Here is a 26124-nt window from a genome sequence, read left to right on the forward strand (position 1 = left end):
GTTAGAGAACTCAGCAATTCTCTCTGTAAATCTATTTTATTTTATTTTTTTAAATGGAGAGCTCTTTCAGTGTTCAGCATGCTTGGGAGCCAGTTTGGTGTAGGGGTTAAGTGCGCCGAATCTAATCTGGGAGAACCGGGTTTGATTCCCCCACTCCTCCACTTGCACCTGGCTGGATGACCTTGGGCAAGCCGTAGTTCTGATAAGAGCTGTTCTTAAGAGCGTTTGCTGCCAGAGCTCTCTCAGCCCCACCTGCCTCCCAGGGTGTCTGTTGTGGGGAGGGGGAGGGAAAAGGAGTTTGTAAACCGCTCTGAGACACCTTTGGGTAGTGAAGGGAGGGGTAGAAATCCAATCTCTTCTTCTTCTTCTTTTACCTCACAGGGTGTCTGTTGTGGGGAGGGGAAGGGAAAGGAGTTTGTAAGCCGCTCTGAGACACCTTTGGGTAGTGAAGGGAGGGGTAGAAATCCAATCTCTTCTTCTTCTTCTTTTACCTCACAGGGTGTCTGTTGTGGGGAGGGGACGGGAAAGGAGTTTGTAAGCCGCTCTGAGACACCTTTGGGTAGTGAAGAGCGGGGTATAAATCCAATCTCCTCTTCTTAACTAGGGTCGCCTGCTCCTGGTTGGAAAATATGTGAGGATTTAGGGGTGGAGCCTGGGGAGGGCAAAGTTTTGGGAGGGGAGGAGCCACAGCAGAGATGCGATGCCATGGAGTCCAACCTCTGGAGCAGCCATTTTCTCCGTGGGAACTGACCTCCAGAGCCTAGTAATACCAGGAGAACCCCACCTGGAGGTTAAGGAAAAATATATGACTGTGCGTGCGTTCAGACAGGCCGTTCAATCCGCTTTCGGCACGCTCCAGTAATGGATTTTATATCCACATTCACACACCCGACATCTGCGCACCGTCCCCAGCTGTCGCTTTCCAGCTGAACCCCCCTTTAAAACGGAGTATTTTGTTACCGGGTCCCGAAGTGGTGTTTTCCTGATTCTCCGGTTCTAGCCATACTTTTCTGACGTCTGATCGCTCCTGCGGTGTCGAGCCACTTCCGGTTTAAACCCCCTCCCCGCTCGAAAGCTGCCTGAGGCTTCCACTTTTCGCCCGCCATTTTTTTTAGCATTGGTGGTGCGCGCATAGGCGGAGCTCCGCCGCCACGTTTAGAAAACCAACATTTAAACAGTCACTTGTTTTAGCGTTTAGGTGAGTTTGGGATCTCACGGAGGCCATTTTCGGGTCAAACGTTTAAAGGGAAGTCTTTTGTTCGAGGAACTGGATTGATTCACCCTGGTGGTTCTGCACATGCGCCATGATAGTCTCCCCCCCTTCAACAGAGGGGCGCCTCTGCGCATGCGCAAACTGAGGAAAAAGGGAGCGGTGGCGCAGGCAATACAACGCCTGCGGTTAACATCTGTAGCGAACAGCCATAAGGCTGTTCAAATCCCCACCGCGGCCGGGTTGAGCCCCCGTCCCCCGTCCCAGCTCCCGCCAACCCAGCGGCTCTATTAATAACAAGAGAAATGGGTACCTGCCCTAGGTGGCAGGGGGCACCCTCCTCCTCCTGGCTCGTTGCTGGGAGGGGGGTCGGCAACGACAGAGAGAAGAAGAGAGAAGGCGGCGGCGGCGAGTGAGGAAAAATGGCGGCAGCAGAGAGTGATCCAGGACGGCAGCGGCTGCTCGAGCGAGGGTGGAGTCGGAGGGCGGAGTCGGAGCCAGAGTGACGCCAGAGCCAGAGCGACACAGCGACGTAGGACGCAGCCATGGCAGGAGCCGTTGGGACATTGCCGGAAGCTGCGTCCGAGAAACTGCGGTGCTCCGGAGAAGCGCGAAATACGAAAAACAACGAGACTGCTTGAAGTCTGGTCGCTAGCCGTCCGGATCATTGAAAGAAGATCAACGAACCCGCCGGAGAAAGAAAGAAGGATCGTGCCGAAAAAGAGGGTGCTGGTAGGATATCCCTCCCCCTGAAGTGAACTGTGGCCCTAGGTAGGAACTAACTACAAATATGTAGTACCCTGTAAACCGCTCTGAGACCCATTAGGGGTTATGAGTGGTATATAAGTCTCATGTAAAAAAAATAAAAATAAAACCCACTGACACACGCTCCTGCCTGTCAGTAGTGTAGACGCTGGGGAGGGACATGAGTGCGCGGTGAGGCGGGATAAGGGAGGTAAGTGTGATCGCGATTATCCAGATCAAATATAATCCGGTTAGAACTGGAGCAGTTAAACCCGCTCTCAGCATGCCGTCTGACCACATCCACTGTGTATAATAGATGTTTGCTTAAGGTAGATCTATTTTATGCCTCTTCTTTTTGTTTTCGTAATTTTTCTATACTACCATATAAATATTGGCATCAAGTATTACCAAACATAGGTTCACCAAAACAAGACATCGAAGTGCAGGTTTACACTACGTTCAAACATTCAAACAGCACCTAGCCAGTTTCACAATCACTAGTCCCACCCTAGTAATTTACCCCTATCGAACACAATCTTTTTCAAGGACCGTGATGTACATACAGGACAGAAGGCGCAATAAATTCTCTTTGTGAATATAAAGCTCCTAAAATAGCAGCATTTTTCTAGGGTCCCATCGGAACCCTAGAAAAAGGCTGCTATTTTAAGAGCTTTATACTCACAAAGAGAATTTAAATGTACTGGTTTTTGGGCCACTGTGTGACACAGAGTGTTGGACTGGATGGGCCATTGGCCTGATCCAACATGGCTTCTCTTATGTACACTCTTCCATCCCCATGTGTGCACCGCTGCCTCCCAGAGAATTTGGGCTCGGTGCAGCTACTAGAGCTAATGAAAAGGTGCTGGGAAGGTCTGGTCTTTCTCCTGGTTAGACTCACACTCCTTCCAAAGCCCACCTTGTTTGCTCGTAGAATGTGAGAGAGAAGTTTATCCACCACCAGCAAAGGTTACTGGCTTTCTCTGCATGAGTCACTGTTCTAAACGTGCCCCAAATGACACGATGCAAGCTCAGAGGAACGAATCCGTCAGAGATGCAACAGTCCGCTTCTTCCAAGGGCAGATAATCACCCACCTGCAACTGGACCCAGAGCAGCAACTCATGCAGGGATGTGGCAGGCAGCCACTTGGGCATGCAAGCAAATGGAGCTTATGGGAACCTTTACATTTCTGACCGCACATTAGTGGCTCTCTCAAAGGAAATGAGTGTGCCTCGGTGCACTGTTGGGATTGCGGCCCCAGGCAAACACTCCTAACCAGATCAATTCAGAGGTCTTCCCCAAAACACTAATATTGGTGCAGGTAAGAGACTCTGCCAATGAAAACAACAACAAACGCAGTAACCGTAAAGATCTTATCTGGGCAGCAAAAAGCAGTGGTTCACTCTCCAACGGACAGCAGCATCGGCCTGTTCTTTCGTCACGCTATCTTGGTCCGGGTCTAACCGGACTTTCTGCATACCTGAGAGCCCAGGGCTTATGCGCTCCCATGAAACCGAGCTTGAAAAGAATGAAAACAAACAAAGCTGCATTCCCCCCATGGGAAGAGCCAAAACACTTGTCATAATCCACGTTTTCCATAGCTGTTGCGAGAACAACGGCTATACGTTTTTATCCCTCCCTTTCTCCGAAAAGACGGGGATGATTCTCTGCTCCTCCATTTTAACCTTGGGAGGACAGGCCTTTTCATACTTAAAGCCAGGGCTATTTTTGGGCAGGAACGCACAGGAACGGAGTTCCGGCTGGCTCTCAAGTTGGCCACGCCCAGCAGGAACTCATTAGCATAATAGGCCACACCCAACAGCAGGAACTCATTAGGATTGGCTACATTAGGGGTGTGTGGCCTAACATGCAAAGGAGCTCCTGCTACAAAAAAGGCCCTGGGTTTTGACAACAAACAAGGTAAACAGAATAACAAGCAAAAGGTGGGTGTGGCTGGATAACCACACCTGGTAACATGGGGCTGCGGCCTAATGTGCTAATGAGCTGTGCTGTCAGGGGTGTGGCCTAATATGCTAATGAGTCTCTGCTGTTGGATGTGGCCTATTATGCTAATGAGTTCCTGCTGGGCTTTTTCTACAAAAAGAGCCCGCTTAAAGCCATTTCTCACCTGCACCAATGAATCACAGAATCATAGAGTTGGAAGGGCACAGACAACCCCCTTGCTCAATGCAGGATCAGCGAGTATAATGGAGAATCGACCCGTGGATACCTGGGGCTCTGGGGGGGGGCTGCTTTCTGTGGTAGAGGCACCAAATTTTCAGCCTTACTGGTGGTTCCTCTCCTGGAAAAAACAACAACCCAAGTTTCAAAAAGATTGGACCAGGGAGTCCGACCCTATGAGGCCCAAAAGAAGGTGCCTCTGCTCTCCATCATTCCCAGTTGAGGGGGGAACCATCGAAAGGAATGCTTTTAAAAACGCAGGGCTCTACTGGTGGCAGGAGCTCCTTTGCATATTAGGCCACACACCCCCTAGTGTAGCCAATCCTCCAAGAGCTTACAGTAGCCCCAGTAAGAAGAGCTCTGTAAGCTCTTGGAGGATTGGCTACACTAGGGGGGGGGTGGCCTAATATGCAACAGAACCCCCTTCCGGTTTGTCAGCCTCGCCTGGCAACACTAGTGACATCACAAAAGCGATGCCTCGTCCTGGCTCCTGGCTCCACCCCCAAAGTCTCCTGGCTCCACCCCCAAAGTCTCCTGGCTCCACCCCCAAAGTCTCCTGGCTCCACCCCCAAAGTCTCCTGGCTCCACCCCCAAAGTCTCCTGGCTCCACCCCCAAAGTCTCCTGGCTCCACCCCCAAAGTCTCCTGGCTCCACCCCCAAAGTCTCCTGGCTCCACCCCCAAAGTCTCCTGGCTCCACCCCCAAAGTCTCCTGGCTCCACCCCCAAAGTCTCCTGGCTCCACCCCCAAAGTCCCCAGATATTTCCTGAGTCAGACCCGACAACCCCAGGGGAGATGGGGGGGGGTAGAGTTGCAAGATCCATGTCTGGAAACTCCTGGAGATTTGAGGATGGAGCCTGGAGAAAAACAGGGACCTCAGTGGGGTACAAGGCCACAGAATCCACCCTCCAAAGCATCCATTTTCTCCAGGGGAACTGATCTCTGTAGTATGGAGGTGAGCTGTGATTCTGGGGGATCCCCAGGTCCCACCTGGAGGGTGGCATCCCTAGCCTAGAAGGAGAAATGCCATTAATTTCTCGTTAAGAACCATTGCATACGGCTGCTTTCTGTTTTTACAGACCGAACAGATCGTCTCCTGTAGCGTTTTCCTGTCTCTGCCATCCGAATCTATGATCACAGGCTCCAAAAATCCTTATTCCCCCCCAATGCGATTTTGTCCGTTCTCGGCCTTAATGGCACGCCCTCATCCAGACACAGCTGTTCCATCTCATTCTGGCATCTGGCCCAACGTAAACACTACTCTGCTTTTATGTCACACAGAGAACACTGGCTGTCCCTAATAAAGAGGTTTTATTGTCCTTAAAAATGATAGTTTTTCCATAGCGATCCGGTCACCTCATCCGTCTTGTCTCCTGCAGTCACCGTAAAGCACTTGCCTTGCGCGGAAGAAGTCGGGGCGGAAAGGAGGAGAAGAGAAAGGCCTTCTGCGTACGCTCAGAGGCAATGCGACCCCTCCAAGCCAGGAGAAATAGAAGCAAGCGCAGCCTTTACCGCATGCCGTTCCTACAGCCAATAGGGCGTGATGTCCAGAATAATACGTTTGGACTAGGAAAAAAGGTAAAGGTTCCCTTGCTCAAAAGCCAGTTGAATCCGACTCTAGGGTTGCGGTGCTCATCTTCGTTTCAAAGCCGAAGAGCCAGCGCTGTCCGAAGACGTTTCCATGGTCATGTGGCCGGCATGACTAAACACCAAGGCGCATGGAACGCTGTTACCTTCCCACTGAAGTGGTACCTATTTATCTACTTGCAATTTCTTGCTTTCGAACTGCTAGGTTGGCAGGAGCTGGAACTAGAGACGGGAGCTCACTCCGTCATGCAGCACCTGGGTCTCGAACTGCTGAACTACTGACCTTCCACAGCCTGCAGTTCAGTGTCTTAACCTCTTGAGCCACCACAGCTCCCGCAGAATAGGAAAACTTGGTTTCAAATCTCCTCTTGGTCCATTCGACCCACTGGCAGTGTTCCCTCTAAGCTGAGTTAGTGTGAGCTAGCTCACAGTTTTTTAGCCTCTGGCTCACACATTTTTGTCTTCGCTCAGGAAGGAGGGCTCCAGAGCAAACGAATCTATGCAGGAGCCAAACCGCTTGCTCACAATTTTAATGCCAGGAGCTCACAAAGGAGAGTTTTTGCTCACAAGACTCCACAGCTTAGAGGGAACATTGCTCACTGGATGTACCAGAAACTCTTTGGATACCCAAACTCAAAGGGCTGACGCAAGGGTCAATGGGGCACACACCGATCAGAGCGCCTCAGAAGAAAACGAAACAGACCGATCACCCGACAGCGGGGAAAATGAATCCTTCCAGATTTGGCTTTCCCTGTGTTCATTACTAGAGCTGTTCCCTTCACTTGCAGGTATTTTTGTTCCAAAACCCAAGAGTGGCAGTGAAAAGTACCATCAATTTACAGCTGACTTAGAATCATACAATTACAGAGTTGGAAGGGGCTGTACAGGCCATCTAAGTCCAGACCCCTGCCCAAGGCAGGATCAGCCTAGAGCTGTGGTGTCAAACATTTTATTTATTTATTTATTATTAAATTTATATCCCGCCCTCCCCCGTAGGGTTCAGGGCGGCTCAAAACATGCGGCCCGGGGGCCAGATGAGCCCCCCCGGAGGGCTTCCATCAGGCTCGCAGTGGAACCGGCCATCTCCTGCTTCCAGTTCTGCTGCATCATAGCTTGCTGTCAGGAGGCGAGGCCAGGGTCCGCCCCTTTGAGCGACCCCCGGGAAGAGAAGAAGGCAGGTGGATGGGCCAACGCAAGCCGGCGAATGACAGAGGAGCCAGCCGTGGCCAGTTGCAAGAAGGACGAAGGAGACCCAGAGACGTCCCCACCACCCCGAGGTCTCCCAGCAGCCCAAGGAGGGAAAACGGGCCGAGCACAATTATGGCCTCTACGCAGAGGAGACCGGGGAGGAGAGGGCTGGAAGGATGGGTGGGGCCGTGTGGGAGGCCCACTGGCTTGCCCGCTATAGGGCAGAGTGGGGCTTAGTAGGGAATAAAGAGGAGGGCGCGGAATATGACCGGGGATGATACATCAAGGATGATGGTGCGAGAGGGGAACAAGCTATGAAGAGGAAAGAGGCGGAGGCTCTCGAGGTGGCCGGGGAGGTAAAGAGAGAAAGACCGACGTCCCGGTTGCCGAAGGGCCGACGCCCAGCCTCGACTTAACATTTCCCCCAAACCTCATCCTTGAAGGGGTTCGCTCCGTGAAGTAACGGGGTAGCAACCCGCTAGTCTGAGGGAGTGTCTCGCCCAACCTCGCCTTTCCCAGCTGAAAAGACGCGCTCTACCCTCAACCCTTGGGAACGGAGTCTGGAGACTCTGACACTTGCTTCGCCAGACTCCCTTAATCACTCGGCCATTTCGTGTTTCAACCTGGGTCCTCGACTCAGAACTCTGCGCGTGAGATTTCTGCGGTGAATGTCGATGAATCGAAAGTAGGCTTGCAGCTTAGAGCTGATGTTTTGCGCATGTTTTTATTTTAAGTAAAAAAACCCACCCTTTGTGTTCGTGTCCGTTATGAAGTTTATATCTCCGCTCCCTGGCATAACATTTTATGACACACACGTGGCCCTGCCCAAAAAGGTGTCATTTATGTCAGATCCGGCCCTCATAACAAACGAGTTTGACACCCCTGGCCTAGAATATTGCTGACAAGTGTTTGTCCAGCCTCTGCTTAAAGACTGCCAGTACTGTGGGGGAGCTCACCGCCTCCCCAGGCAACTGATTCCACTGCTGCACAACTCTGACTGTACAAAAGTTTTTCCCAGGGCTCTTTTTGTAGAAAAAGCCCAGCAGGAAATCATTAGCATAATAGGCCACACCCAACAGCAGGAACTCATTAGCCTATTAGGCCACACCCCTGACAGCATAGCTCACTACCACATTAGGCCGCACCCCCATGTTACCAGAAGCGTGGTCATCCAGCCACACCCACCTTTTGCTTGTTATTCTGTTTACCTTGTTTGTTGTCAAAACCCAGGGCCTTTTTTTGTAGCAGGAACTCCTTTGCATGTTAGGCCACACACCCCTAATGTAGCCAATCCTAATGAGTTTTTGCTGTTGGGTGTGGCCTATTATGCTAATGAGTTCCTGCTGGGCGTGGCCAACTCGGGAGCCAGCCGGAACTCCGTTCCTGTGCATTCCTGCCCAAAAATAGCCCTGGTTTTTCCGAAGATCCAGTTGGTACCTTCCCACCCTTAATGTCAACCCATCGCTGCGAGTCCTCTCCTCTGCTGCCCACAGGAACAGCTCCCTGCCCTCCTCCTCTAAACGACAGCCCTTCAAAGACTTCAAGAGAGCAGTCATGTCCCCCCCCCCAACTTCCTCTTTTCCAGACTGAACATTCCCAAGTCCCTCGGCCTTTCCTCACAGGCCTTGGACTAGGGTTACGGTGACCCTGTAGGGTTTTCAAAGCAAGAGACATTCAGAGGTGCTTTGCCGTTGCCTGCCTCGGCGTCACGACCCGGGTATTCCTTGATGGCCTCACATCCAAATACGGATCTGGGCCAGGCCTGCTTAGCTTCTGAGATCTGATGAAATCAAGCTAGCCTGCGCCACCCAAGGTCAGGACTAGCCACAGATCTCCCACTCCCCAATCCTTCCTTGACTTTGTGATAGAATTGCCAACTCCGGCTTGGGAAATACCATGATATTTGGCCTGCGGAGCCTGAGGAGGTGTTTAGGGAGGGGAGGGACCTCAGCAGGGTATGAAAAAGTCTGGTAATGAAAAAATATACAGATGTGTGCCAGACGCCCACAGAACACAATAACAAAAGAGACTAGATTAAAGCCATAACGTCATTTAGTGTCTGGTAATAAAAAAACAACAACCACTTATTCCTTCATAGAAAAAATACAAAGGTCAATAAAACTTCACACAGCAGTCTGCTCCGGACTATTTCAACCTATATTCCTCTAACAGTCTTGTATCCTTATCCAAATCCCCCAAAGCCGTCGGCTCCAAATTCATTCAATCTGTCTCTCTCCTTTCTGTCAGCACTTTTTCCGGATATCTACGTGTTTCAGACCTCTGGTCTTTCCTCAGGAACAAATCCTATACAGGACTCTTACATTCGGTTTTACATTCAAGTTGACACTTTCATAGATTTACTTTTCCATTAATCTATTTGGGCAAGGTCTCCTCACTTATTTCCAAGCAGGCTGATGCTGCCGCCAAAGTAAAATAGACCCACACTATGCCACAAATGCCATAGACTCCACACCCCCAAGCAGCTATTTTCTCCAAGAGAACTGATCTCTCTAGGCTGGAGTTCAGTTGGCATTCTGAGAGATTCTGGCCCTACCTGGAGGTTGGTGACCCCACTCCAAGAGCTATCGCCAACCACGCAGTTTGGCTCGGAGGCCTTCCCAGCATTCATCAACATTCACTTTGACCTGCAGAGTCCCCACACTGGACACAGTCAAACCTCTTGTGGCAGAAAAGAGAAAAGGAAACCGTCTTTCCCACAGGGCCCGGTCAAATGCCACGGCGCACTGACCCCTACGGCCGTGGGGCTCAGCAGAGAGCCAATTCACGCGCAGCCCGTCCTCTCACTCCTCGCCCAACTCGGACAATTATCTTCTTTGTCCTTCTTGAAGTTCAAGTGCTTTTCAGTTTTTTGTCTAGAGGAACCGCAGCTGAGGCAAGAGAGAAAGGACAATTGCCTTCCGGAAGGAAAAAAAATTAAGCACATGGAGAGCCCCCTCCGGAACGCTCTCGGCTAGCCAGAGGGCAAATTAAGGCATTAAAATGCTTCAGCAGAGAAGCGGGGGACTGTTCTCAGGCCTGGAGCGTAGCTTTGCCGTGGGGCAGAATACCTGCAACCATCGTGTGTGCGTCTGTGCGTAGAAATGCCTGCAAAGACTGTTCGTGTATTTGTGCTTATGTGCAGAAATCACCCTACGTGAACGTGGGTTCTTCACTGTAACCATTTTAGTAGACAAGGTGTGGCGGTAGACAAGGCCCTGAAGTCACAGCTGACTTACGGAGACCCTTTATGTGGTTTTCAAGGCAAGGGACATACAGAGGTTGTTGGCCATGGCCTGCCTCTGCATAGCAACCCTAGACTTCCTTGGTGGTCTCCCATCCAAGTACCAACCAGGCCGACCCTACGTAGCTTCCGAGATCCGATGAGATTGTGCTATCCTGGGCCACCCAGGCCAGGGCAAGGGACATTCAGAGGTAGTTTTTCATTGCCTGCCTCTGCATAGCCACCCTGGACTTCCTTGGTGGTCTTCCATCCAAGTATTAACCAGGGCTGACCCTGTGTAGCTTCTGAGATCTGATGAGATCAGGGCTATCCTGGGCCACCCAGGCCAGGGCAAGGGACATGCAGAGGTGGTTTGCCCTTGCCTGCCTCTGCAGAGCCACCCTGGAGTTCCTTGGTGGTCCCCCATCCAAGTATTAACCAGGGCCGACCCTGTGTAGCTTCTGAGATCTGATGAGATCAGGGCTATCCTGGGCCTCCCAGGCCAGGGCAAGAAACATGCAGAGGTGGTTTGCCCTTGCCTGCCTCTGCAGAGCCACCCTGGAGTTCCTTGGTGGTCCCCCAGCCAAGTATTAACCAGGGCCGACCCCGCTTAGCTTCCGAGATGTGATGAGATTGTGTTCGCCTGGGCCATCCAGGTCAGGTCATTGACATGCAGAGGTGGTTTGCCACTGCCTGCCTCTGCGTAGCCACCCTGGACCACTTTGGTGACCTCCGGTCCAAGTACTAAGCAGGCCCGACCCTGCTTGGCTTCCGAGATCTGACGAGATCAGGCCAACGTGGGGTGCCCAAGTCAGATCCGACAAAGGGAGAGAAGCAGACATGCGTGCAAGCTGTTCAACACTCCACGTCGTCTGTGTTTTCCTTCAACAGATGAACAGTGAAAGATAATAGACTGCTTTGATCTTTTCCTGTTGCCCGGGAGGGGGCAGAGAGAGAGAGGGGGGAGAGAGGGGGGGGGGGGGGGGAAGACATCTCCACTGAAGGCACCACTGCAACTAAAGCCGGAATTAGCTTGAATGAGAGATGTTAAAGAAGAAGAAGAAGAGGTTGGATTTATACCCCGCCCTTCACTTGGAGTCTCTGAGCGGCTTACAAACTCCTTTCCCTCCCCCTCCCCACAACAGACACCCTGTGAGGTGGGTGGGGCTGAGAGTACTCTGACACAAACTGTTCTTTTTCAAGGACAGCAGTGCCAGAGCTTGTGACTGACCCAAGGTCATCCAGCAGCTGCAAGTGGAGGAGTGGGGAATCAAACCCGGTTCTCCCAGATTAGAGTCCGCGCACTTACCACTACACCAAACTGGCTCTCTCACCACACCAAATCACTACACTCGAACTGGCTAAAGCCGGTGGGGGGGAATTGAATTTTTCGGAGGGGGACCCTTCCCGCCTCCAAGGACTTTTTTCCATCTCCCCATCAGAAGCATTACGAACCCTTCAGGGAACATTGAGGAAAGACTCCTGTGAAATACGTTCCTTTCGTTCTTTGGGGAGAAGTACATGCTAATGGCATAAGGTAGGGCAGTTGAGAGCTCTCGCCCCTGTAGCAACGGGTCTGTTTCTGCAGCTTGGCTTTCAGAAGTCTCAGACGTTTGTACTTTTCAATCCCACAGATATGCCAATTGACACCATCGCAGATGCGAACTTACAACTGTTGCGTTTTAGGTTGTTCAAGCAGCAAAACAGGGCAGGGTTCAAGAGGAAGATAAGTATTACCTATATTCTGCGCGCAAGGAAGACTGAAAATGGTCCCATAATATTATCACATTACCAAACAAAAGCTGAGGTTCTAACTACAATTCAGTACCGGCGCTGCCAATACAGAAGATACGATCTCCTCTTGAACTAAGAGGCTAGAAACCTCAGTTTGCCTGTCTTCAAGGAAATTAAGCTACAATGCATGGCTGCAAGTAGGACAAGAAAGACCACCTCAGTCTTTGTATAATACACAATTAACAGTTCAACTGTCAGAGGCAACGTGGTGTAGTGGTTGGAGTACGATAGCCGAGGGCTGGGTTCAAAACCTCAGCCAGACATGAAGCTTACTGGATCAGTCACACAAGAAGCTGCCTTATACTGAATCAGATCATTAGGGTCAGTATTGTCTACACAGACTGGCAGTGGCTCTCCAGGGTCTCGGCCTGAGGTCTTCCACATCACCTGCTTCCTGGTCCTTTTAACTGGAGATGCCGGGGACTGAACCTGGGACCTCCTGCATGCCGAGCAGATGCTCCATCACTGAGCCACTGAGGACTTTCACATCACCTACTGCCTGGTCCTTTTAACTGGAGATGCCGGGGACTGAACCTGGGACCTTCTGCATGCCGAGCAGATGCTCCACCACTGAGCCACTGAGGACTTTCACATCACCTACTGCCTGGTCCTTTTAACTGGAGATGCCGGGGATTGAACCTGGGACCTCCTGCATGCCGAGCAGATGCACCATCACTGAGCCACTGAGGACTTTCACATCACCTACTGCCTAGTCCTTTTAACTGGAGATGCCAGGGATTGAACCTGGGACCTTCTGCATGCCGAGCAGATGCTCCACCACTGAGCCACTGAGATCTTTCACATCACCTCCTGCCTGGTCCTTTTAACTGGAGATGCCGGGGATTGAACCTGGGACCTTTTGCATGCCAGGCAGATGCTCTACCACTAAGCCTTCCCAGTCTCTATTGTGCAGCCTAACTTACCTCAAAGGGTTGTTGTGAGGATAAATGGGGGAAGAGAGTCACGTCCACCACCACCCTTGAACGTCTTGGAGGACAACTTAGTTCTCTCCCCCCTAGTTCCTGGCTAGTTGACAAACAAGAAACTTGCAAAGGGCACTGCTGGTCTTCCATTTTGGAGGTGACAACTAGCCAGCCGGAAGAGCAGCTGCTACGGAGATCGAGACTTCAACACGAGACACAAGAAAGTTCGCCCTTAACGGTACAGGCCTCAAAATATCAGGACTGATGAAGACTTCAAGATATCTCCAGTCACTACCAATACAACGAGAGGCCACAAGAACATTACTGCTACGATTCGCAATCCATCTGGTCAGGTCGGTGTCTTACCTTTGGCCGTTTCCACTGTATACCCTGAATCTGTGACTTGTAAAAAAGGGAATAATTGTTGGCTGGGAAAAGGGGATCCTCAAAGAGAACATTCCTCCGTTGGCAGTCCTTCTTCAGGGCCGCGTACCGCTGGTTTTCATACGGCTGTGCGGACGAGAACATTTTTTCTGGCAGCTGCTTGATGGAAACAAAAAACAACAACAAAAAAACTGGTAATTCAATAAAATGTTCAGAGCAGAATCTTTTAGAGCTTCATTTAGTTACTGGACTTTAAGTGTCCCCCCCCCCCCCCCCTTTTTATTTAAAATTCCCTCTTCCTCTCAGCAAAGCAGGAAAGATCCTGCAGTGAGTAGCCTGACACAGGGTTGGAGGTGGAGTGGCTCTGTATGTCAGAGAGGGTATACAGTCCAGTAAAATTGAAAATGTAAGAGAAATAGATTTGCTTACAGAAATGCTATGGGTGGAAATAGTGTGCCCAAAAGGAAGCTTAACTTTGGGTCTTTGTTATCATTCACCAGATCAAAGCTTAGAGGATGATTTAAAAACAGCAAAAGAATTAAGGAAAGCAGCCAGACGAAATAACTGTGTCATAATAGGTGATTTTTAACTACCCACACATTGATTGGGTCAATATGTGTTCAAGTCAGTGTGCAATCCATCACACCTTCCTTTTGTCATCTCAGCTGCTCCTGTCAATTCCCACAGAAAGGGCTTTCGCCTTTACGTGAGCGACTGACCTGCCAGAGGCTCCAACGCTCCCTCTAAGCTGTGGAGTCCTGTGAGCAAAAATTCTACTTTGTGAGCTGTTGGCATTAAAGTTGTGAGTGAGCAATTTGGCTCCTGCATAAATCAGTTTGCTCTGGAGCCACATCCTTCCTGACCTAAGGCAAAAATGTGTGAGCTGGAGGCTAAAAAACTGTGAGCTAGCTCACACTCACTCAGAGGGAACACTGGCCAGAACCTCTTTTGCTGTTTGGCGGCAGATAAGGGGTTCAGAGAGCCTCTGCCAATGTCTCTGCTTCAGAGAAAGTGGATGAGAAGAATTCATGGGGAGAGGAAGCTCCCGGGGTCGGGAGACACACCGGGAACATTGTGAAAGAAAACTGAAGTGATCCAAATTTGACTGACTCCTACCCCTACCACGGACAACGTTTTTTGAAGGACCAACAAAATATAGCCCGTTCAGACTTTAAAAGATAGATATTTGAGAAGCTCAAGTTTGCACCCAATATCCGCTGCCGTCCCGACCTTGCACGGAACTGGGGCATCCACAGGGCTGCCAACCTCCAGGCGGTAGAAGCCAAAAATAAGAGATCACGGGAGGAAGTGGCATTCCAAAAACAACATCCGTGACAAAGATAACGAAGATAAGTTGCAAAAACGTTTACTGTAGTGATTTCCGTAGAAAATTCTCTTTTATTATTTATCTGTTTGTTTCATTCTATTTATACCCCGCCCTCCCCACGAGCGGGCTCAGGGCGGCTTACAAAAAGGCACAAAGTGCATATGGTATAAAAAGATAAAACAGTTAAAACTCAGTACAATCAGGATGCAAGAATAGAAAGATCCAAAACATCTTGCATACCAGAAGGGGGAGGGCCAAGGCCGTAGATAGAAGTTACTCGGCCCTCTGGCGGTGTCGCTCTATAGTGGAGCGGTGGTGGCTCCTACTCAAAAGCCTGGCGGAAGAGCTCCGTCTTACAGGCCCTGCGGAACTACAAAAGGTCCCGCAGGGCCCTGATCTCTTCCGGGAGCTCATTCCACCAGATAGGAGCTGCCACTGAAAAGGATCTGGCCCTCGTTGCCACAAGCCTGGCCTCCTTAGGGCCCGGGGTCACCAGCCGGTGTTGTGACCCCGACCGAAGTGCTCTTTGGGGCATATGTGGGGAAATGTGGTCCCTCAGGTATGTCGGACCCTCACACGCTTTCGTTTCACAATATTTGCTTTATCTGTCTAGCAATCCCAATTCTTATCAATTATTACTTATCAACTCTTGAAGGAAACATTCCATGTGGACTCTCTAATAACACAACCCAAGGTCTTCACATTGCTACATGCTCAGATAAAAGCAAATATTGTGAAACGAGTTGTTTTCATTGCGCAGCATTCGTTAGCGTGTGAGCGATAACAGAAGAAAATGTTCTACAGAAATTACTACAGTAAACGTTTTTGTGATTTATCTTTATCGACTCTTTGTTATTTTTGTCACAGATGTTGTTTTCGAAATTCAACCTCCAGGTGTTGGTCGGAGATCTCTTACTGTTACAACTGATTTCCAGGCGACAGAGATTAGTTCAAGTTGGACACCAGTTTGGTGTGGGAGCCAGTTTGGTGTAGTGGTTAAGTGCGCAGACTCTAATCTGGGAGAACCGGTTTTGATTCCCCACTCCTCCACTTGCACCTGCTGGATGACCTTGGGCAAGCCCTAGTTCTGATAAGAGCTGTCAATGAAAGAACAGTTTCTGTCAGAGCTCTCTCAGCCCCACCTACCTCACAGGGTGTCTGTTGTGGGGGAGGGAAAGGAGTTTGTAAGCCGCTCTGAGACTCCCTTGGGTAGTGAAGGGCGGGGCATAAATCCAATCTCCTCCTCCTGCTCCACTCTGTAAGGTGGACTCTAACTGACTGAAGTCCCTCCTCCTCCCAAACCCCACCCATTTCAGGCTCCACCCCCCAAATCTCCAGGTATTCCCCGCACCTGGAGCTGGCATCCACAGCATCCACAACGAACTGGATACTGCACGAATTTACACGTACCACACAACAAACCGTAACACGCTGCAGAAGGAACGACAGTTAAATTGTAAAGGAGCCAGGGAAGAATTAAGACAACACAGCAAGAGAGAAAGAGAGATCTGCCCATCTTACTCTGCAGGCCGACACAGAGGCATCTGGGCACAACATCACAAGAGACATCAGGATCTTAACAGGGCTTCTCTGACATCTTTTTTAATTAAAAAGGCTTCTTGGCTCCTAGCCAAGGACTTCCTGATTAATTACTTTCCTCTCCGTAGCAGCTGCCATCGGAAGAACAGACATGACTCCCGTTGGCCCAGAGGAAATCATCAGCATGCTCTCTCTCACACACACACGTGCATGCACAAACCCCCAATCCCAGGGGGGAGGAGGTGGAGGAGGAGGAAGAAGAAGAGGAGGAGGAAGAAGAAGAGGAGGAGGAAGAAGAAGAGGAGGAGGAAGAAGAAGAGGAGGAGGAAGAAGAAGAGGAGGAGGAAGAAGAAGAGGAGGAGGAAGAAGAAGAGGAGGAGGAAGAAGAAGAGGAGGAGGAAGAAGAAGAGGAGGAGGAAGAAGAAGAGGAGGAGGAAGAAGAAGAGGAGGAGGAGGAGGAAGAAGAGGAGGAAGAAGAGGAAGAGGAGGAGGAGGAGACGACTGGATTTATACCCCACCCTTCTGGAGGAGTGTGGAATCAAAGCCGGTTCTCCCAGATTAGAGTCCGCGCACTTAACCGCTACACCAAACGTCCAACTCCGACCTTGAAAGAACAGCTCTTAAAGAATTTGTGATGGACCCAAGCTCACGCCAGCCGCTGCAAGTGGAGGAGCGGGGAATCGAACCCGGTTCTCCCAGATTAGAGTCTGCACTCTTAACCACGACACCAAACTGGCTCTCAGGAGTCAGAGGATCTGTGACTTCTCCTCCTGTACTAAGAGGCTAGAAACCTCAGTTTTGCCTGTTGCTCTTGCAAAGCCACTCAGGGTCTGTTCCCATACAAGGGGGAAAAATCAGGATCCTACCCAGTTCCCAATCGCCTGATGTCCCATAAGGTTACTAGTTCTAGGTCAGGAACATTCCTAGAGATCTGGAGGATGGAAAAGCTGTGGGGTCTTGTGAGCGAAAATTCTCCTTTGTGAGATACTGGCATTAGGAGAAGAAGAGATTGGATTTATACCCTTCACTACCCGAAGGGGTCTCGGAGCAGCTTACAATCTCCTTTCCCTTCCCCTCCCCACAACAGACACCCTGAGAGGGAGGTGGGGCTGAGAGAGCTCTTTCGAGAACTGCCCCTGAGAGAACAGCTCTGAGAGAACTTGTGACTGACCCACGGTCACCCCAGTGGCTGCATGTGGAGAAGTGGGGAAATCAAACCCGGTTCTCCCAGATTAGAGTCCGCGCTCCTAACCACGACACCAAACTGGCTCTCATCAAAAGCTGTGAGCGAGCGATTCGGCTACGGCATAAATCAGTTTTCTCTGGAGCCCTCCTTCCCGAGCGAAGACAAAAATCTGTGAGCTGGAGGCTAAAAAACTGTGAGCTAGCTCGCACTAACTCAGCTTAGAGGGAACACCGGAGGGGAGGGGATGATACCACAGATTTCCCCCCTCCCCCCCTCCAAAGCAGCCATTAGCTTCAGGGGAACCGATCTCTGTAGTATCAGTTGTAATTCCAAGGGATCTACAGGCCCCATCTGGAGGTTGGCAACCAGACATGTGTCAACTGTATTTTAAGTTGCTACTTTCTTACCTTCCCCCCCCCATATCAGGTTGCCAACCTGATATCTGCCAGATCTTGTTCTTTTTCTATCTCAGTATAAGCTACAAGGAGGAGGAGATTTATGGCCCACCCTTCACTCAGAGTCCCAGAGCGGCTTACAAACTCCTTTCTCTCCCCACAGCAGACACCCTGGGAGGTAGGTGGGGCTGAGAGAGCTTTTTCCAGAACTGTCCTTGAGAGAACAGCTCTGACAGAACTATGGCTCGCCCAAGGCCATCCAGCAGCTGCAAGTGGAGGAGTGGGGAATCAAACCCGGTTCTCCCAGGTTAGAGTCCGTGCACTCAACCACTACACCAAACCTGTGTATAACCTACTGATCTCCACCAATCACTGCCATTTATAAGCAAGGCTATCTATATAGCCGTAAGGGCTAGAACCTTGCTTTCAAAAGACGAGGGAGAAATAGCAGAGAGAGAGAGAGAGAGAGATGCTGAATTTTGTCCCAAAATGTTGACTGCCCCATCTGGCTTATGATATCTATACCGGTCTTCTGGCAAAACTCCAAAATAAGTGGCCTGATTTTGATGAGCCATATTTTGATAGACTGCAAAAGTGCTGCAGGCCGTTAAGGCTAGGATGGGCCTTTGCCCAATTTTGTGAATTCTGATAAGAGTTTTCTACGGTGTAAGAATCAGAGGCATTCCAATTCCTGTAAGAGATATATTGAGTTGTTGTTCAGTCGCACAGTCGAATCCAACTCTTCACGACCCCACGGACCACCTCACGCCAGGCCCTCCGGTCCTCCATCGTCCTCCGGAGTTTGCTCAACTTCATCTTCGTTGCATCGATAACACTGTCTGACCATCTCATCCTTTGCCGTCCCCTTCTTCGGTTACTTTCAATCTTTCCCAGCATCAGGGTCTTCTCCAGTGAGGGCTCCCTCCTCATTGGGTGGCCAAAGTATTTGAGCTTCAGTTTCATTATCTGGCCTTCCAGGGAACAGTCGGGGTTGATTTCTTTTAGGATTGACTGATTGGATCTCCTTGCAGTCCAAATGGCCTGTGTATTTCAATAAATGAAAAGCCTATCTTTTGGCTCGCTGACACGTAACTAGACGATGTACCATGTGAGAATAGCCCGTGCATAGAAACATAGTAAAGGAAAAGGTTTCCCTTGGTCAAAAGCAGGGGCCGTTTCGTAGAAACAGAGCTAGGGAAACTCATTAGCGGAACTCATTAGCATATGCCACACCCCCTGACATCACCGGAAGTGTGTCATAAGGCCACACCCCCTGACATCACCGGAAGTGTGTCATGAGGCCACACACCCCGCCCCCAACGGTCCCGGCCGCCACCGCCGGCCTTGCAACTCCACTGCCGAGCCCCATGAGGAGCCCGGCAGTGGACCTGCAAGGCCGGCGGGAGTGCGAGGAAGCCCCGCGAAGGCCCTCCCTGGCCCCAGGCAGGGGTGGGGAGAGGCAGGGAGGAAGCAACTTACCCTCCCTCTTCTCCTGCCTCCTCCTGGCTGAATGAGGGTCGGAAGCGGGGCGGCTGGAAGCAGGGGGCGGGGCTTCGTCATGTGCCCCGCCCCCGTACCTCACCCGGGGGAACTGCGATCCCCCACGATCCCCCCCCAAATGACCTCTGGTCAAAAGCCAGTTGAATCCGACTCTAGGGGTGCGGTGCTCATCTCCGTTTCCAAGCCAAAGAGCCAGCGCTGTCTGAAGACGTTTCCGTGGTCATGTGGCCGGCGTGACTAAACACCAAGGCGCATGGAACGCTGTTACCTTCCCACTGAGCGGTGCCTATTTATCTACTTGCAATTTCTTGCTTTCGAACTGCTAGGTTGGCAGGAGCTGGGACCAGAGACAGGAGCTCACTCCGTCATGCGGCACACTCGGGTCTCGAACTGCTTCTTAACCCCCGAGCCACCACAGCTGAAAACTAAAGCCATTATTCTGCAGCGGTTGTGTTGAAGGCCATTTCTTGCTAATCATAAAGGAAGGTAAGAGAACAATGGGAACTTGTGAGGGGCCCGGAATAAGGAAGGAAGGAATGCGTGCTTGCGATGCGCAGTTATAATGTGCATGCTTGAGAGGCCACTTATTATTATGTACTATAAAAGCTAACACCATAACGTTTCGGGCCGACCTCTTGGCTATTCTTTTCCGGGGTCTCCTTTGTTTGACTAAAGCTGCACTCTGCTTTCATGGAATATCTCCCGTTGTGTTTTTTTTTTATTGGAGTGAGGCATACTAGGTAAACGGCCCATTTGGCTTTCATGGTGACCAGCCAATACAATACAAAACAAAGGTTAAAAGCGTGCAAGGCTTCTCAAATGCTTTCGGAAAAGAAAAGGATTATAATCTTTCGTAGTTGTTACTGCAGGGGGTCCCTAAGCTTTTGGAGTCTGCAGGCTCCTTTGGAATTCTGACACAGCGTGGGGGGGGAGGTTTGCAGGCACAAAATGGCTGCCAGAAGAGGCAGAGCCGACCACAAAATGGCTGCCGCAGCTTCCCTTCAGTCACACAGTGAAGACCCTTGTGCTGTGGGGGCACCTGCTGCCAAAGCGACATTTAAAAAAATCTGCACAGCCAATCAAATCTCCAGTGGCCAATCAGAAGCCCTGCTGGGTAAAAGCCCCACCTGACCCCACAGAAGAAGAGGAAGAAGAAGAGGAAGAAAGAGGAGGAGAAAATTGGATTTATACCCCACCCTTCATTCGGAGTCTCAGAGTGGCTTACAAACTCCTTTCCCTTCCCTGTGAGGTAGGTGGGGCTGAGAGAGCTCTTAACAGACACTGCTCTTTCAAGGACAGCTCTGGCAGAACTATGGCTTGCCCAAGGTCATCCAGCCAGGTGCAACTGAAGGAGTGGGGAATCAAACCCGGTGCTCAGGTGCAATTGGAGGAGTGGGGAATCAAACCCGGTTCTTCCGGATTAGAGTCTGTGCACTTAACCACTACACCAAACTGGCTCTCAGCCACTACACCAAACTGGCTCTCTTAACCACTACACCAAACTGGCTCACAAAACTTGGCGAGTGCTAGAAAGTTCTCGGCGGGCACCCCGTCGGGGACCCCTGGTCTATCGGCTGTCTTATGCGGCCTGGCTCAGTAGTTTTCGATATTTTGTAACCCGCCTTGCGTCTCACTGAGAAAGGAAGACTGTAAAGGAAGTTAAAAATAATAAAAATAAAATAAAAGCAACTCTTTGCCAGCCTAGATGGTTCAGTACCAATACAGAGAGAGAGAGAGTGAGAGAAACAGAAGAAGAGGAAGGGGGGAAAATAAGTTATTTCAAGGCACAGTGTCAAAGCCCAAGGTCTTCAATCTACGAATGTCTGCAGAGCATTACAGCCATTTATGTGCCATTGTAATAAAATGCCCCTTTCACTAACCTTTCGTTCCCAAACTGGAAGATGCTTATTGTATGCCCAGAACTTGTATTCATGGGTTTTAGAAAGGAAAAAAAACACGAATTGCAATGTTTTCTATGCTTTTATTGTAGGAAACCAGAAGAACTGGCTGCTCTCAGTTGGGAAATACCTGGAGATTTGGGGAATGGAGAAGGAAGAAGAGGAAGAGGAGGAGATTGGATTTATACCCCGCTCATCACTACCTGAAGGAGTCTCAGAGCCGTTTACAATCTCCTTTCCCTTCCCCTCCCCACAACAGAGACCCTGTGAGGCAGGTGGGGGCTGAGAGAGCTCTCTCGAGAACTGCACGTGAGAGAACAGCTCTGAAAGAACTTGTGACTGGCCCAAGGTCACACCAGCAGTTGCATGTGGAGGAGTGGGGAATCAAACCCAGTTCTCCCAGATTAGAGTCCGCGCTCCTGAGCGGGCTCTCAGCAGGGTATAACGCCACAGAGTCCACCCTCCAGGGCAGACATTTTCTGCAGGGGATCTATCTTGGTTGTCTTCTTGCCTGGGAGTTCAAAAATGTGCAAGAAAGGGAAAAGGGTGGTGGTGGAGTGCCTAGACTCCTAGAGCACAAACAAATGGCGCAAGGCTTACAGGAAAACTGCCTGGAAGCTTTTTACGGTTCTGAAAGTACACGGCTTAAGTGAATACAGATTTTGTAACTGGAAAACAGAAAAGAAACTGGCCAAAATGTGATTCCCATGGGAGCATTTTAAGTGCCAAGCAGAAAGAGCTTGCAAAAAAAAAGAGAGAAAAAGATTATGAATGCAATACTCAAAAGGATAAGCCCCCAACGCAGCCCGCTATGAAACCCTTCTACCATTAAAGCTCTCACTGCAGGACGCAGCGTCTCCTACTGGCCAGCTGCGGTAACTGCAGGTGCCTAGGGACAGATTTAAATTTGGCCGGGCCATCAACAGGTTGGTCCTCAAGAAACACCAAAACCCATCGGACTAGGGATGCCAGCCTCCAGGAGGGATCTGGGGATCCCCCAGAATTCCAGCTCGTCTTCAGACGACAGAGATCAGTTCCCCTGGAGAAAATGGCTGCTCTAGAGGGTGGACTCTATGGCATTGTACCCCACCGAGGTCCCTGTCCACTAAGATCCCTCTCTGGCAACCTCGCCCCCCCAATTCCCCCCACCAGTGGCCAGGAGGCACCTGGCAACCCTACGAACAGACCTTCTGCACGCACATACACCCAAGCTGGCTCTTTGTTTATTTTCCAGTAGGATTACAGGTTCAGGGCAAGCCAATGCGAAATGCCAAAAACCCTGGATTCTCGGGTAGAGCTAAATTCATCAATTTATTTAGATTACACCCTGCTTTCCTCCCAAACTCCACCCCCCCCCCCGCAGCGTCACCTCCCTGATTAAAAAAAAAAATCTTGGATTTGGGGGTAGAACTAAGCTTAATCAAAAATGTCTTCATTTAAACTATACCCTGCTTTTCTGCCCAAGGCGGGCTCATAAGAACATAAGAACATAAGAGATGCCAATGTTGGATCAGGCCAAAGGCCCATCCAGTCCAACACTCTGTATCCCACAGTGGCCAGAACTACCAGTGCCATCAGGAGGTCCACCAGTGGGGCCAGGACATTAGAAGCCCTCCCACTGTTGACCCCCCCCCAAGCACCAAGATGACAGAGCATCACTTGCCCCAGAGTCCCTATCTATACCTTGTGGCTAATAGCCACTGATGGACCTCTGCTCCATATGCTTATCTAATTCCCTTTTGAAGCCGTCCATGCTTGTAGCTGCCACCACTTCCTGTGGCAGTGAATTCCAAGTGTTAATCACTCTTTGGGTGAAGAAGTACTTCCTTTTATCCGTTCTAACCCGACCGCTCAGCAATTTCATGGAGTGCCCACGGGTTCTTGTATTGTGAGAAAGGGAGAAAAGTACCTCTTTCTCTACCTGCTCTTTCCCATGCATAATCTTATAAACCTCAATCATGTCACCCCTCAGTCGGCTCAAACTGACGTGCTCACTTAACAAAGCAGTCGGAGAGTAATTCAGCAAGAACACAACTTTATTCTTCCACTCGAACACAACTCCAACACGGATCAACATCTGATAGCCAGAACAGCCTTTACATTGCAGCTGTCCTGCTTTTAAACATTCCCGGCTAATGTAGCCACACCCACTGTACAAATACCAACCAATACGGTTGTTCACATAAGGACCAATCACGGATGTTCCCGCTCAGGGAGCTTGCTTGAAAGTGATTGGTTAGGTGCTTCCTGGGCTAGTAACACGATTGGATGGATTTGGATACTAGCCCAGGACGAAGCTTTACATTACACTTCAATTAGATGTTTCACAACATATCATGCATTCAAGGCAGCTTTGAATACACTACAGTGGAACTGGCCCAGTCACCCTGCAAGTTCCCATGGCAGAGTGAGGATTCGAACCTGGGTCTCCCATGTCCTAGTCTGACACTCTGGTCAGTACGCCACATAGATTGCCCCCTTTAAGAAGAAGAAGAGAAGAAGAGATTGGATTTATACTTTACTACCTTCACTACCCAAAGGAGTCTCAGAGCGGCTTACAATTTCCTTTCCCTTCCCCTCCCCACAACAGACACCCTGTGAGGTAGGTGGGGCTGAGAGAGCTCTTTTGGGGACTGCTCGTGAGAGAACAGCTCTGAGAGAACTTGTGACTGACCCAAGTTCATACCAGCAGCTGCATGTGGAGGAGTGGGGAATCACACCCGGTTCTCCCAGATTAGAGTCCGCACTCTTAATCCCTACACCAAATCTAGTTCTCTAAGAAGCTGAGCCCAGCATACGCGATTCTCTCTTCTTTCACTTTACCTTACATCCCTGCGAGGCAGGTTGTGAGCAAAAGAGTGGCTGGCCCCTAGTCACCTCGTGCGGTTCAAGCCACTCAGCATCTGAATCCAGGACTCCTAGTTCCTAGTCCAGAGGGTCCCCAACCTTTCCGATCCTGTGAGCACCTTTGGAATTCTGACACAGGGTGGCGGGCGCACCCATAAAATGGCTGCCACGGGAGGTGGAGCTAAACACAAAATGGCCACCACAAGAGGCAGAACCACACACAGAGGAAGCCCAAATACAGGGGATGAGAGCAATACTTAAAAAAAATACACTGTGAAAGAAGAGTGTGAGAGAGAAGGAGACGGAGAAGACAGAGAAGACGAGGAAGAGGTTGGATTTATGCCCCACCCTTCACTACCCAAAGGAGTCTCAGAGCAGCTTACAATCTTCTCTCCCTTCCCCTCCCCACAACAGACACCCTGTGAGGCAGGTGGGGCTGAGAGAGCTCTGAGAGGACTGCTCTTGAGAGAACAGCTCTGAGAGAATTTGTGACTGACCCAAGGTCAAACCAGCAGCTGCATGGGGAGGCGTGAGGAATCAAACCTGGTTCCCCCAGATTAGAGCCCACGCTCCTAGCTGCTGCTGAAACAATGTTATTTTAACCTGCACAGCGAATCAGCTCTCCAATGGCCAATCAGAAGCCGATCTGGGCAGGAGCCCTGCCTGGCCTCCCCCACCTTTCCTGGCGCCCGCATTTAGCGGGCGCCAGGAAAGGTATTGGCAAGCTCCCTGATGCCCACGGGCACCATGTTGGAGACCCCTGTCCTATATCTTTCGAACCACTGTGTCACACAGGCCAATTGTCAGGGGGCAGTTCTCGCAAAGGCATGCGGGGAGAAATGGGTTCCAGAGCAGAAATGTTCCGTGCATGCGACGTGCGCAGAATTCAAAGCTTCCCCGACACAGATCTCTGCAAAACAGAAAAGCAAACACCAATAAACCCAAAACAAAGCACCATCACTTTGCAGAGATTAGCGCCAAGCCAAACGACGGGACGTTCACGATCACAGAGAAAGATTTCGGGAGAGGAGGAGAGTCCCCGCCAAGCCCTTCCTCCTCTGACAACCATGACTGTAGTTAATTGGCAAGATTCTGGCCACATCGCCCTTATCTAATAGACACTTTAATGCAGAACGGCTGTGGAACAGCCAAGTTAAAAAATTGGCAGAACAGCAAGACATAATCTCCGGGCTGTTTTCACACTGGGATTTTTTTGTCTGCACTAAAAGCAGGAAGCCTTGACATAAAAGGCGAGCAGGGGCCCATTAAAATGGCCTGCTCGTTGATCCGACTGGATTCCGGAACGTTCTGGGGGATTCTAGGAACCCAAACGGCAGTCGTGTCGAGGCTACGGTGGGAGTGTGGGACACAAAAAAACCCTCCCAGTTTGGTGTAGTGGTTTAGGAGCACGGAATCTAATCCGGGAGAACCGGGTTTGATTCCTCACTCCTCCACATGCAGCTGCTGGGTGACCTTGGGCAAGCCAGAGTTCTCTCAGAGCTCTCTCGGCCCCGCCTACCTCACAGGGTGTCTGTTGTGGAGAGAGGCAGAGAAGGAGATTGTAAGCCGCTCTGAGACTCCGAGTGAAGGGCGGGGTATACATCCAATCTCTTCTTCTTCTTCTCTCCCTGAAAGCTCTTTCCAAGCCCCGCCCTTCTCCCAATATAGCTTGCAGAGAGACCATTGGGTGGGAAATTAGATTAGGGGTTGGAGCTGGGGGAGGGGAGGTTTGGGTGGGGGGGAGGTGGGAGGTTTGGGAGGAGGGGGGGACCTCAGTGGAGTAGATTGCCCACCCTCCAACACAAGGACTGCCCTCCCCAAGTTCCACCCCTCAAAACTCCAGAAATTTCCCAACCAAGAGTTGACAACCTTACCCATGAAGTCCCATCTCATCGGGCTTTCAAGGCAAGAGACGAAGCGAGATTGCCTGCCGCTGCGTAGCTACCCTGCCCTTCCTCAATGGTCTCCCATCCAAGTACTAACCGGGGCCGACCCTGCTTAGCTTCCGAGCTCTGACGAGATCAGGCTAGGCTGGGCTATTAGACCTTATGGCCAGGGGTAATTTCGTAGAAAAAGAGGTGCAGGGGCTCATTAGCATAACTCATTCGCAAAACTCATTTGCATATGCCACACCCCCTGACATCACCGGAAGCGTGTCAGAAGGCAACACCCACCGCTCAGGCTCCACTGGACTGTTTTGGATTG

At 50.6% G+C, this 26124-nt stretch overlaps 1 protein-coding gene across 1 annotated transcript in view; it reads right to left on the reverse strand.

Moving 5' to 3' along the window:
* Nucleotides 1-26124, reverse strand: part of CAPN5 (calpain 5) — a 155872-nt gene that overhangs the window by 102917 nt on the left and 26831 nt on the right. The window contains exon 2 of the mRNA XM_015410535.1: nucleotides 13210-13383. Within this exon, the coding sequence (XP_015266021.1) occupies nucleotides 13210-13371 (162 nt within the window). The 5' untranslated portion in view covers nucleotides 13372-13383. The remainder of the gene's footprint in view (nucleotides 1-13209; nucleotides 13384-26124) is intronic.

The sequence above is a fragment of the Gekko japonicus genome, unplaced genomic scaffold (assembly GCF_001447785.1).
Source record: "Gekko japonicus isolate JY-2015 unplaced genomic scaffold, Gekko_japonicus_V1.1 scaffold2891, whole genome shotgun sequence".
NCBI classification, from domain to species: Eukaryota; Metazoa; Chordata; class Lepidosauria; order Squamata; family Gekkonidae; genus Gekko; species Gekko japonicus.